Consider the following 12,783-nt stretch of genomic DNA (forward strand, 5'->3'; position numbering starts at 1 on the left):
CACACACACACTCTCTCTCTCTCTCTCTCTCACACACACACACACTCTCTCTCTCTCTCTCACACACACACACACACACACACACACACACAAAGACACAGACAGACACAGACACACCAGTACGTAAAGAGACATTTAAGAGGGCTTAATCTCCAAATAACTCTAATTTCACGTTGCAGAAAAATGTGTTTAAAAATTGTGTATGGTCTCTTGTTCTTGTTCCAAGTTACCTTCCTATCCACTGATTTTTGCCTTTTACGAAAGCCACGAAGCCTTCCAAGAAGACAGTAAAGGCTCATGTCATGCTTGCGCTTTAGTCAGGCGGAAACTTGAAAGTTAAGTTGCACGACATAAATGCAATGTTTAGGTATTATTATTATTTTAATTTATGCGTTAGTTTTAGTTTGTACCGTTTACCTTTTTTAAAGTAATGTGAAATAGATTTTTATTTTATTGATGTATTTGCATTTTGAATGTAATCTGGCAATTAAATGGGTTTAGTTTTCAACTTTTCACGGTTATCAATGTATGCAATTTCAGCAATAAAAATGTTAATTTTTCTAAAAAAGAAATTAGCTGTTTATTTTAAGAGATCTATCTTATTATCTCATGTATATTTAGTATTGCTCTTTAATCGATGGAATATTATTATTATGGAATATTATCAGCGTATTAAAGCGACCTCATATCTGGTCTGTGTGTAAATGTGTAACGTTACCCAGGGCTACGATAGAAGTCTCTAACGCTTGTCCTCTGCAGGAGTATATAGATATATTGAGTGTAATGTTGAGTATATGTGTGTGTTTATCGCACGTACCTTTAGCCAGAGCTACAGTGCTGTTCTCGGTGTCGATCGTGTATAAAACTCCCTCGTATCGGATCTCGGCCTTTGAGATCAGACTGATCTTGCTGCCGATATAAGGCGTCCCTCCGCTCATCTTTGCGTGCGGTGTTATCGGACTGAAGGCTGCTTTTCGGTGATTCGGAGTCGTTTTCTTTCAGCCTGGATTTAGCACTACACGGCCGAACTCGAGATGCATGCTGGGAAACGCGCCGCCGACGCGCCGTCACGGTGGTATCGCGAGACTTCGCGGGATTTCGGTATGACTCGCGTTACATGGGGAATTACGCAAGATTCGAAATGCGATTCAAACGCTGTGGGAAGCAAATAATTAGGCGTTCTTACTTAAATGGCTATAAAGGGATTATTCTATATCCCCATGCACACGTGCATTATATCATAATATAACAGTTAAAACAATAATCCCTGAAATCCCGCCCAATCAACAGCTCGTGCAATATATTTATTATTAAAGTCTGTGAAACTGTAATGTCTGGTCAGAATGAACTCTACGATCTCAGTTATGGCCGATGAGGAGAGCTGAGGCATTAGTTGATGCACAATTACATATGCTAACAGCAGAACTGAAGGATTATTCAATCATAAACACACTGAAACATCAGAGCAATAACTACATTATTAAAGCTTAATAATGTCATTCCAAGTACTGTATTCACATGCTGGGCTACTCTTTGACATTTCTGCATGGTTTACCCGATTTTATTCTGAATTCTGTTTCTCTAGCTGCCTGGGCCCAGCTAACAAGAACAAACACTCGTGCAGTCACGTTAATGGAATGGAGTTTAAAGTATTCTGCTCTTTAATAACCTTTTCAAAACATTCTCATGAAAACATTATTTATACATTGCTTTCTGAAACGTTTTGGGTTGATGTTCGTCTAGCGTGTTTTTCTTTTTGAATGTTACCTGTTTCAGAACGTTCAGAGAGCACTCGAAAGTAACAGTCCCGTAATGTTTGCACAATTCTAAAATGGAATGTTCCTGTAACATTCGCAAAACTAAGAAACACGTTTCTAAAACATTTTAAAACTGGATGTTTTAAATGCTCCTAGAACACATTTTCTTAGCTGGGTACTATCTATCTATCTATCTATCTATCTATCTATCTATCTATCTATCTATCTATCTATCTATCTATCTATCTATCTATCTATCTATCTTTTTATCTATCTATCTATCTATCTATCTATCTATCTATCTATCTATCTCTTTTCTTTCTTTCTTTCTATCTATCTATCTATCTATCTATCTATCTATCTATCTATCTATCTATCTATCTATCTCCATTCCCTCCAACTCGTGTAGTATCTTGAGGTGTAACAGGGGAACAACTGTTTGGTTTTGGCCCTCTGACGTCACATCCATTCCCACAATGCCATAGTAACACGACTGCGCACTCGCGCTCGTGGACGCGCACCAGCAGACAGCCCATCACACACACAGAGAGCGAACATGGCGGGCGCCTCCGACCCTCTGGAAGACATGCTCTTCTCCGAGGTGGACGAGAAAGCCGTGAGCGATCTAGTGGGCTCGCTGGAGTCTCAGCTGGTGGGCCAGAGCGACCCGGCCGCCGCGCAGCCCGAAAACGCTCGCCCGGGCAGCGCGAAGCAGCAGCAGCAGCAGCAGCAGGCAGGAGGAACAGCGCAGCTGTCTGCTCCTATAGGCTCTCCATCAGAACCACAACAACAAGCACAGCAGCAGCAGAACGCGCGGAAAGCTGCGCGCAACCCGGATTCCGACCCGAAAGACGCCAGCATGGAAAAGCACGCCAAAGCCCTGGAGAAGGAGAGCCCTCTGAAGTCGCATGGCAGCATCATCATCATCACTACGGCAGCAGCATCCGACGCTCCCGCACCGGGCAACAAAGGTGAGAGCCCGAGGGACACCCGCAAGAAGCACCCGGGGAACACGCGCGCGCTGCGCTCCCCAGCATCCCACAGTCTCAACGGCAACGGAGCCGACGCAGCATCAGCATCACCCAGCTCCTCCAGCCCGAGCAGCACGACTTTCACCGTGTCCAGTAACCCGCAGGCGATCGCGCTGGACCGCGGGACGCCCACCATCGCGCTGCACCGACTCCCGCGTCACATCGTCGCCAGCATCGCGCAGAATGGAAACGGCACGTCCGTGTCCGCGCTGGTCCAGCAGAGCGCGCAGGTCAACCACAGCAAACCACCCGCGGACGCACCCGGGAACAACGCGAAACCCGCGGCGACCTCGGCCACAGCAGCGCTTGTCAAACCGGCTGTCTGTGTCAGTGCGGCTCCGGTCATCAGACCTGCGCAGCAGAGGGTCGTAACGCCGCAGCTGATTGTCAGACCACCGCAGCAACAAACTACAATACAGCTGCCGCCCGGATTCACCATCCCACCAGGTACTTACGACTTACTAGTGCTCGATGTGCACTGCCTACTCTACTCTGACTCTTTTGCACATGTTAGAATAACAGTAAAGTGATGCAGACTCTGAAATAACACAGCTGGAAGTCTGGGTGTGATGTAGTGAGCAAAACACGTGACCCAAATGAAAACTCCCTAATATTTGAGCGTCTTGATTGTTATTCTGCACATCAGGAACACTGTTCTGCTCTTTAACTTGTGATGAGCACTTGTTGATGCTCTTCCTTCACTATCCGCTTTAACTGATCTTTTTAAAAATCCAAATGAAATTCAAATACAGGCACAATTTATATTTGTTTTCAAGCATTTAAACAGAAGCATTTAGCATTAAAAAAAAATTCTGACATCAAGGCACATCAATAGTTTCAAGTGTGTCTAAACATAAACACTTAAACATTTTGTTTCATCATGGACCAAAAAGTGTTTTTCCCCTTTTGAACTTTTGAAAGACTTCAAAAACTTTATTTGCCAAATATATACAAATAAATTCAGTGGCCCAAAAAGTATTTAGACACTTAAGTGACACTTATAAATATGTGAATGCCATTTATTCGTGTCTTTACCTACCATCAGTGTTTTTTTCTCAGAAATGACTAAAAATTACTAACTTTTTATTTGTCAGATGTTTTGCTTGAGAAGTGTGTTTCAGACAGACATATGCTTGCTTTGATATTTTGTTATGTAATATCATGTTTTGCATATAATATAGTGACACTCAAAGATTTTAAAGTGTGACTCAAGTCTCCAGATACTTTATTCTCTTTGAATTATGTATACATTTCCAGTATATGTAAACAGACCTCACACCAGATGATGTTGATTGCATTTGTGAGTTGATCAAATGCTTTCTGGAGCTGCAGCACTGATGTTCTCGTGCTTCAAAAAACCCAGAAGGTGCTGAATGGTGAAAATGTATAGATGAGATCTGAACCTAAAACACGTCTGGAGTTTAAATGATAACTATTTGCTGTAGATGAACTTTACATTGGTGCATCTGGATGCTGACTGATGAGTTTGATGGTGATGACGTGCAAAACGGAGTCAGTTTGGACTCCCCAATGAGCAGAATGTAGATCAAAAAGTGACTTGATGTCTTACAAGTGACTTTCAAGTGATTTATCATGAATCAGTAGATAATTTGCTCTTTCTGTCAGTACAAATATGATAAAAAATACTGTTGCCTTTTCACTCTCTGACTGAGTGTGTTCAAGCACTCTATCTGAACTTTATCTGAATCATTATTTCACACTAATATCAGGAAAAAAAGCTTAGTTTAATTGTGTGATCTGCATTTTAATGGGTCGGTGGTTTTGTTTTATAAGAACAAACTGCTCTTTTTAATACACTCTTAACATCCTACAACACTCTGAATGTCTGTAGTGCAGCTTAGATGGGTCGTTTACATCGAGCATATCCAAAGAAAATTTGTTTATATAGCACATTTTATACATTTGTCTTCACATAATAATACTTACAAATGATCTTAAAACAATTATAACAGAATACATATGAAATAAAAATAACACAAAGTAAAAAAAATAAGCATTTATGAAAAATTCGATTTTTTTAATAAGAAGAATATTTCATGAATCCATGAATTTCTAACAATATTAAAATGTAAAATAATCAGTATCAGTATTTAAAGTGTATATTTCAGGTCCAGGTCACCATTTCTTTTCTCATTCATAATTTTTTTTTCAGCTTGAGAGTTCACTAGTTTATTTGATATGGTCCTGTGGTGTGATAAATGACAGGACAGTGTTGCATTTAGTGTTACAAATACTGTTAAATCTGCATGCATAATATTAACAGAAGACTGAACAAATGAGGTTTAAATGAGAACGTGAGTCACAATACACAATGTCAGCTTAATAAAAGTATTTGAAAGTGAAGTGTGGTGACTCTGTGCTCTGCATTTAACCTATCCAAGTGCACACGCAGAGTAGTGAGCACACACCCGGAGCAGTAGGCAGCCATATTGCTGCGGCACCCGGGGAGCAGTCGGGGGTTCGGTGCCTTGCTCAAGGGTCTCACCTCAGTCGTATTGAGGGTGGAAGAGAGCGCTGGTCTTTCACTCCCCCCACCTACAATCCCTGCCGGACCTGAGACTCGAACCCACAACCTTCGGGCTACAAGTCCGACTCTCTATCCATTAGGCCACGACTGACCCCTTGTCATTTACTCCAATGCTCTTTTTCATGTATCATTTCAGGGAAATCCATGCCGATCAAGACATTAGACAAACACATGCAAAGAATAATAATTAGTCAGAATCTGAATTAAAATCTCACAATTTTGGTTTCAGAAACATCCAAAGCTTCAGCTGTTGATATGGATTGTAACTTTTCATGCACGTTGATGCATGAACATTTTCATTGATGTTTCATGCACTGATGATGCTTCTTGTGATGCTTTGCTACATATTTTTGTTGAATATTGTTTAAAATAGATGTTTAGCATGTCACAATACACAATCACAACTTATTAAAATTATTTCATGTCATTTACCCAAATGCTATTTTTAATTGATTGTTTTTAGGGAAATGCATTCACATAAAGACATCAGACTGATATATGCAAGATAAAAACAAAACAAAAAAACATAATTATTACTTAGAATCTGAATTATTCAGTTTAGTTTTGCTTTGTTGATTGTCATTTTTTTCATGCATGGTTGAGGATTTTTGTGATTCTTTGGTGAATAACTCGTGTGTGTTTCAGGTATGGTGCTGGTCCGGACGGAGATGGGTCAGCTGGTGATGGTTCCTCAGCAGGCTCTGGCTCAAGCTCAGGCCCAGAACAGCATCTCGCCGCGGCCCTCCACACCCACCAGCGTGGCCACGTTCAGGGTCACGACCCCACAGGTACAGCCTGTAATGCTCTAGAGTCATAATAAATCTGACGCTCAGATGACATTTCTCTTAAACAGGATTTCTGAAACTCAAGAACCAAATTTTTCCCAAACCTCCCGCTGGAAAAATCAAATGACATCAAGCTGTTTGAATTCAGACCAGATGCATTTCAACAAACCTTTTTTATTGAATGCTTTTATTTTATTTTATTGATTTTGCAAAGACAAAATTGCAAAATGTTTCTGTGTCACTGAAAAACATCTGCTGTGTTGGGTCGTTCTTGAACGATTCGTTCATTTTGCTGAACGAGACTCAAAGGTCCGAGTCGTTAAAATGATCCAAACTTCCCATCACTAATCAACAGTATGGTAAGGGGCGTAACATTTCCGTCACACGCTTCAGGTATTCGGCCAATCACAACGCACTGGATAGCTGGCCAATCACAGCACACCTCGCTTTTCAGACCGATGAGCTTTGTAAAAATCAACGCTTTCAGAAAGGCGGAGCATAGAGGAGAAACAATAATGTACAGTATGTGGAAAATAATGTGTTTTTTAAACCTTAAACCGCATAAACACATTTCATTACACCAAATACACCAAATAATGTTCTTTTTAGCAACGTCATATGACCCCTTTAACAATTCAGAAACTTTTCACTATTTTAAACAATTCACTATTTTCTTGTGCATTTTTTATTCTCATTTTAAAACATCAGTGTGCAGAAATTATTTTCACATTGACCATCTGATGTACACTATTAAATCTTCTGAACTGTTTTTCTTCAGTCAGAGTTGATGGATGAATGCACATGAGATTCACTGCTGACATCTAGTGGTGTGCTTCAGTCAGTGCATCCCAAGATCAAACGAATCCATTTCTTCTCATGCAAGCAGATTTACAAAGAAAAACAACTCTATTTCTTCAGTGTTTTGTACGTTAAACACTATGCTGTCTCTTTTAACAGTTTTGTTTCAAATGCATTGCTTCTGCAAAGTTATAGCAAACATGAATAAGTACATAAGAAAATCCTGTTAGCTTGTCTTTGCCGTTTTTGTGTTCACATATTAATATCCCTCAACAGAATCTAATATGTATATATGTATTAGGATTTTTTAAATTAAAATTTTTATTTGAGGATTGGAATTTACAGTATATGGCCACAAGAAGGCAGCAGCCGTCATATTTGTTGTTTGTTATATTATTTTAGTATTTTTATTTTTCAAATTATGCAAAAAACTTAATAACGAGCAATGCGTATATTTATTTCTTACCATAATAAGATCAGAGTAGCTTGTGTAATATAATGTAGCTCTAGTGTGTGAGAGTGTAATGGTCGCTCATTTCCAGCAGATGGCGCCAGACGCTCGCATTTATTAGTGGCTCAATGGTTTAAATCCATACTGATGTTTTAATAATGAAGCAGGCCATTCAAACGTTTATACAACATTGCAGATAACAAAACATTTCATTTCTGATGTGTAGCAAATTAGTATGTTTTAACATTTGCATTAATGCATTAGCAGACGCTTTTGTCTGAAGCAACTTACAGTAGAGGATGAAAAGCAATTTGTCATCGAGCCAATAATATTCGCAGTACACAATGGCAGGGAAGCTAGATTAAGAAACAAGCTAAAGCAAAGAAATGCAGAAAAAAGAAGAGGCTTTTTTGTGCAACCAACCATTCAGATCAAAATGATCATGCTATAGGCCTATTTTTGATTTTGTGCCTCTAGAAACAAAATGTAAAATATCATAATTAGTTATTATTATTACAGTAAAATCCTTTCAGTCAGTTGTAATGGTCATGGTGCATAACTAATACTTGCTACCGCAGTTTGATTCTAGTAATTTAGCTGTAATTCACAATAGAGTAACTATATATTGTGGTGCAAACTTTAAATTTTAAGTGTATAAAGTTTACTGCAGTGATGTGTTTCCTTGATAAACTCTGTTAAGGACAGTGAGGTGAGGGTTTATATTCCCAGGCGTCTCCCTTCATCCTGCTGTCAGTCATTCTCCGGTTCTCTGCGGCGGAAGACGCTCCTCTCTCCCTCCGAATGCGTTTAATCATTTATCCTCCAACTGCCTGATCGCTGTAACTTTCAGCGCGGAGCGAGAGACTCGTTCTGATGGCGTCGACGTCAGTGTGTGTGTGGCCCTGAGCTCCTCCGTGTCTCAGGGGCCCTCGGGCGCAGCGCTCTCACTAGGGGCCCAGAGACGAGCATCTGTGAGGAGAGAGCGCGTGTTGGCAGTGACGCTGTTAAGCTGTGGCTCAGTGCCTCGTCTCGCTCACGTGATTATTGCTCCTCACATCACAGCGCTGCCCCTCAGCGGAGGGATTTTCACCCGTGTGTCCCCCTCTAGACACACTCATATCAGGGTTTGCAGTACAAGAATGATCTCAGGATGCCAGGAACACCGGGTCAACACAATTCACCTTCAAATCACAAGAAATAAGAATGAATATATATTCCATATAATTGCATATAACAGTTATTTTGAATATTTTAGAAGTGAGGAATTATTTTATATAAGAACTTAAATTATTTTATATATTTAGGAATTATTGTGCATGTTTTGAATAATTTAGAAATAAGAAATAATTTTATATATGAAATAAGATTTTTTAAAAATATTTTATACATTTAAGATATTTTCAGCATATTTTACATTTTTAGATATAAGAAATTATTTTATAAAGAACTTTATATATTTTATATATAGGCAAAATAAAAAGTTCAACCGAGTATATAGGAGGTTGAACTCAAAACTATATTGTATATATTTAAGAATTATTATGCATGTTTTGAATGTTTTAGAAATAAGAAAATGGTTATGTAAGAAATAAGAATTATTATATATATGTAAGATTTATTTGAAATATTTTAGAAATAAGAAATAATTTTATATCAGAAATAAGAATAGTTTTATATATTTAAAAACAATTGAGCATATTTTAGAAATTTGAAATTATTTTATATCAGAAATTAGAATTATTTTACAGATTTCATATATTGAAAGTTTCTTTTGGCAAATTTCAAACTTTAGAAGAAATCTGCAACCCTCCCAAAGGACATAATTCACTTTAAAATCAAAAGAAATAAGAATTATTATATACATATTTGATAATTATTTAGCATATTTTGAACATTTTAGAAATAAGAAAAAAAACCTCCTTTAATTTCAAAAGTGAAACATGGACTTGACATCATTTCTTTAAAAACTTAAAAACAGTGAAATTTTGGCCGACTTTAAGGCCTTCATCAGACATCATATATATATATATGTATTTATATGTATATTTATTTTGCATTTTACACACACACACACACACACACACACATATATATATATATAATTTAATATTTCATATTTTTAGAATTATTGTACATATACTGTACAATCTTTGAATATATATTAATTGTATGTATTCATTGTAAAATTAGTTTACAACAACAAAGGAAACAGAATTCAAATGAACTGAAATTCAAAGAAAACCACGCAACCCTAATAAGTGCAGTTTTTAACAAGAAAAGGAAAGTTTGTCAAGAAAGTTAGTCTTTAGGCCTTAACAGGCAGATCGATAGATTTTGGACCAGGGTGGGAGGACACTTTATTTCCCAGAATGCTGTGCATTACTTGTTTGCTTTTGTAAATTAGATTTCCGGCTCAGCTTCTTGTGTGTTGTGGCCAATTGAATTTGAATTCCCATTAATATATACTGATAAATACATTTTTTTTCTGTGATAATCAACATTATGGCATAAATGCACTTGATTAATCCTAACATAGTGTATTGAACTCATAACGCTCCTTTAATTGCACAGCAGCCTTAGTGAACGCACACAACACTGAAGAAATGAGTCTGTGTGCCACTGACAAAACTCTTTCAAAGCAGTTACTCATCCAGAGTTTCGGACGGGCATCTTATAAACCCCGTGCTGAAAGTCTGGCTTTCAGATCCTGTGACTCGTCCTTTCCTCTGTGATGCTGCTCTCAATCGTTCTTTCCTCCCTTCTTTTCTGTCTGTTCTCTTTCTCTGGCTCCTCTCCTCCCTGCAGTCTCCTGTTAGCACTCAGGCGATTCGTCCCGCTCCTGCGGCTCAAACTAAACCGGTCCAGTCGAGTTCACCGAGCGCCGCGGCCCAGACCAGCACTGCAGCCGGCCCCGCTGTGAGCATCTGCCCTGTCCCGTCTCTGTCTCTCCTTCTCTCTGTTTCCCACTCATCAGCATCAGTTGTTTTTATGTTCATGTAAGCATTAAGATGCCAGCTGTATCTGACCATAGAGTTTCAGAGGAGAAAAACTGAGTGAATTTAATATTCAGCTGCACAAGGCAGTGCATTACAGCAATTTTAAAAATCTGATTTAATTAAAAAATTCAAACAATAAGATACAAGAGGCCATACTTTAAATTAAAAATATTGTCACAATTTTAGAAGATACACATTTTCGCTAAAACGTTATTTTATTAATAAAATTGTCAATTTTTTGTTAATACAGTGTTTCTCAACTAGGGGAGCAGTTATCCTCAGCACACTTCCAAGATGACTAAAATTATTTAAAATATGACATATATTAAATATAAAATATGTTTTGGAAAATATGAAAATATGAGGTAATTTCTAAAGTGTGATTCAGGGTTATTATCATTAACTAAAACTAAACTGTAAATAAAAACTGAAATAAAATATTAAAAAAATAAACATTTGAAGTACTAAAATTATAATAAAAATAACAATAAAAATGACTAAAACTTTAACTAAAACTGAAATTAAAACTATTTAAAAAAAAAATTAAATACTATCAAAAATTATAATAGTTTATCAATGATAATAAAATTACACTGGTGTGATTTCTAGACCTGAAAAAGTCCAAGAAATGAATAAAATGGTAAGAAGTCGTGTAAATATTTAGAATGAATATAAATGTTTCTAGTTATGTCAGGCTCTACAATATTTTATCAGGTAGAAATCGCTATTTCAGTTAAAAAAGCAACAACAAAAAACCCATGACAAAACAAACAATCACAAACTACTTGGAAAAAAAGTAAATGAATTGGTAATAAAAAGAGCAAATTCTGAAGAACATTCAGCTTTTGAAACATTTGGAATTATGTAATTTTAATGACTTTATTTATAATTATTTAAATATATTGCCACTGCTACTTTCTGTAAATGAAAAAGTTTGAAAATGAGCAGCGCTGTCATTACAGCATGAACTGAATGAACTGATGCAGAACGATCTGCTTTTAATCTGACTGAAATCAATCTTATGTGCTTTTTAATCTACTCCTGTGCTTATCTATAAAGTTGTGTTTTATTAGATTTCTTACATAAAGACAAAGAACAGACAGGAAAAACTCAACATGGCTGTAAGAGATGGAGAGCAAGCGGCTCAGGAGCAAACCAAGCGAACTGTGAGTCGTCAGGTGCAGCGATCACGTGCTCTGAGTTCTTCTCCTCCATCTCTATCTCTCTCTCTCTCTCTCGCTCTCTCTCTCTCTCTCTCTCTCGGCTCCTGTTGTCCCCCGCTCTCTCGGGACACGTGATGTGACAGGGCACGCTGTGGCCGTCTCTCCTGTTCTCTGTGGCCTTGCTGGCAGGCAGACGTCAGCTTGTGTTTATCTCCGTGTCTCTGCTCCTTCCTCCTCTAGAAGGCCCCCGTGGCAGCCGCCGTGGCAGTGACAGCTCCCCAGCAGGTCCAGCCGGCCTTGGGCCCCCAGGGGCCCCTCACTCAGATGCCACTAGCCCCGCAGAGCGCAGCCGCCCCGGCCACCGGATCTCCGCTTGTCTCCCAGGTCTGTGTGCCCTCCTGTATCGAAGCCCGCAAGTTTCTCTCTCTCTTTATCTATTCTTTTTCTCAGCTCAAGTGAGTGACTGTTGGACCCCTCAAGCTTCCCTGGTTAACTGTCAGGACTTGGTTAGGCTCCATCCAAACCACACACACACACACACAGCTGCCAGCATGTTCACGCATAGACAAACTAACACACATGTGGCAGCGCTAGCCTATAGACATCTGGGCATCACATCTGCACGCAAACACAGACATGCATGTTCCCATACACTACCGTTCAAAAGTTTGGGGTCAGTGTGATTTTTTATTTTTTTTTCTGTGATCAAACATACAGTAAAAATGTGAAATATTATTACAATTTAAAATAACAGTTTTCTATGTGAATATCTGTTAAAATGTAATTTATTCCTGTGATTAAAAGCTGAATTTTCAGCATCATTTCTCCAGTCTTCAGAAATCATTCTAATGTGCTGATTTGCTGCTCAAGAAACATTTCTGATTATTATCAATGTTGAAAACAGTTGTGCTGCCCAATATTTCCGTAGAAATCATGGTACATTTTTTCTTTCAGGATTGAAATAGAAATCTTTTATGACATTATAAATGTCTTTGCTGTCACTTTTAATATTTTTAATGCATCATTGCTGAATAAAAGCATTATTTTTTTTAAATTAACTGACCCAAAACTTTTGTATATCCAGGTGAATTTCACAAAGCTGTCAAGAACACGTACAGGTCATATTTAACCCCCCCCCCCAAAAAAAAGAAATATATATATATATATATACATATGTATGTATATTTCTAAGAATTTTTTTTAATATTTCCCTCCCAAATTCTCATTATTTTACTGCAAAAAAAGATAAAATAC

The 12,783-nt window shown here is 38.1% G+C and overlaps 2 protein-coding genes across 4 annotated transcripts in view; one reads left to right on the forward strand and one right to left on the reverse strand.

Annotated features, from left to right (window-relative positions):
• Window positions 1–1,070, reverse strand: part of LOC107600442 (protein LSM14 homolog A-like) — a 12,347-nt gene extending 11,277 nt beyond the window's left edge. For 2 of the 3 annotated variants that reach the window (XM_016292355.1, XM_016292337.1), the window contains exon 1: window positions 818–1,069. In XM_016292355.1, coding sequence (XP_016147841.1) covers window positions 818–938 — 121 coding nt within the window. In that variant the 5' untranslated portion in view covers window positions 939–1,069. Of the gene's footprint in view, window positions 1–817 lie in introns of all 3 variants that reach the window. The other variant, XM_016292346.1, reaches the window with a different exon arrangement.
• Window positions 1,071–2,281: 1,211 nt separating this feature from the next.
• LOC107600459 (transcription initiation factor TFIID subunit 4-like) lies at window positions 2,282–12,065 on the forward strand. Its single transcript, XM_016292366.1, has 4 exons — window positions 2,282–3,235; window positions 5,982–6,124; window positions 10,176–10,286; window positions 11,770–12,065. The coding sequence occupies exons 1-4, from the start codon at window positions 2,314–2,316 to the stop codon at window positions 11,986–11,988; spliced, it is 1,395 nt and encodes a 464-aa protein (XP_016147852.1). The 5' UTR covers window positions 2,282–2,313; the 3' UTR covers window positions 11,989–12,065.
• The last annotated feature ends 718 nt before the right edge of the window (window positions 12,066–12,783 follow it).

Source organism: Sinocyclocheilus grahami, unplaced genomic scaffold (assembly GCF_001515645.1).
Source record: "Sinocyclocheilus grahami isolate Dianchi unplaced genomic scaffold, SAMN03320097.WGS_v1.1 scaffold14.1, whole genome shotgun sequence".
In the NCBI taxonomy this organism is placed as follows: domain Eukaryota; kingdom Metazoa; phylum Chordata; class Actinopteri; order Cypriniformes; family Cyprinidae; genus Sinocyclocheilus; species Sinocyclocheilus grahami.

What these genes read in the sequence shown, in the direction of transcription:
- LOC107600459 (XM_016292366.1), top strand. Translation starts at nt 2,314, where the DNA reads ATGGCGGGCGCCTCCGACCCTCTGGAAGACATGCTCTTCTCCGAGGTG. An exon ending in CGGATTCACCATCCCACCAG is followed by an intron (nt 3,236 to 5,981) that starts GTACTTACGACT and finishes TGTGTGTTTCAG; the next exon opens with GTATGGTGCTGGTCCGGACG. An exon ending in GCACTGCAGCCGGCCCCGCT is followed by an intron (nt 10,287 to 11,769) that starts GTGAGCATCTGC and finishes TTCCTCCTCTAG; the next exon opens with AAGGCCCCCGTGGCAGCCGC.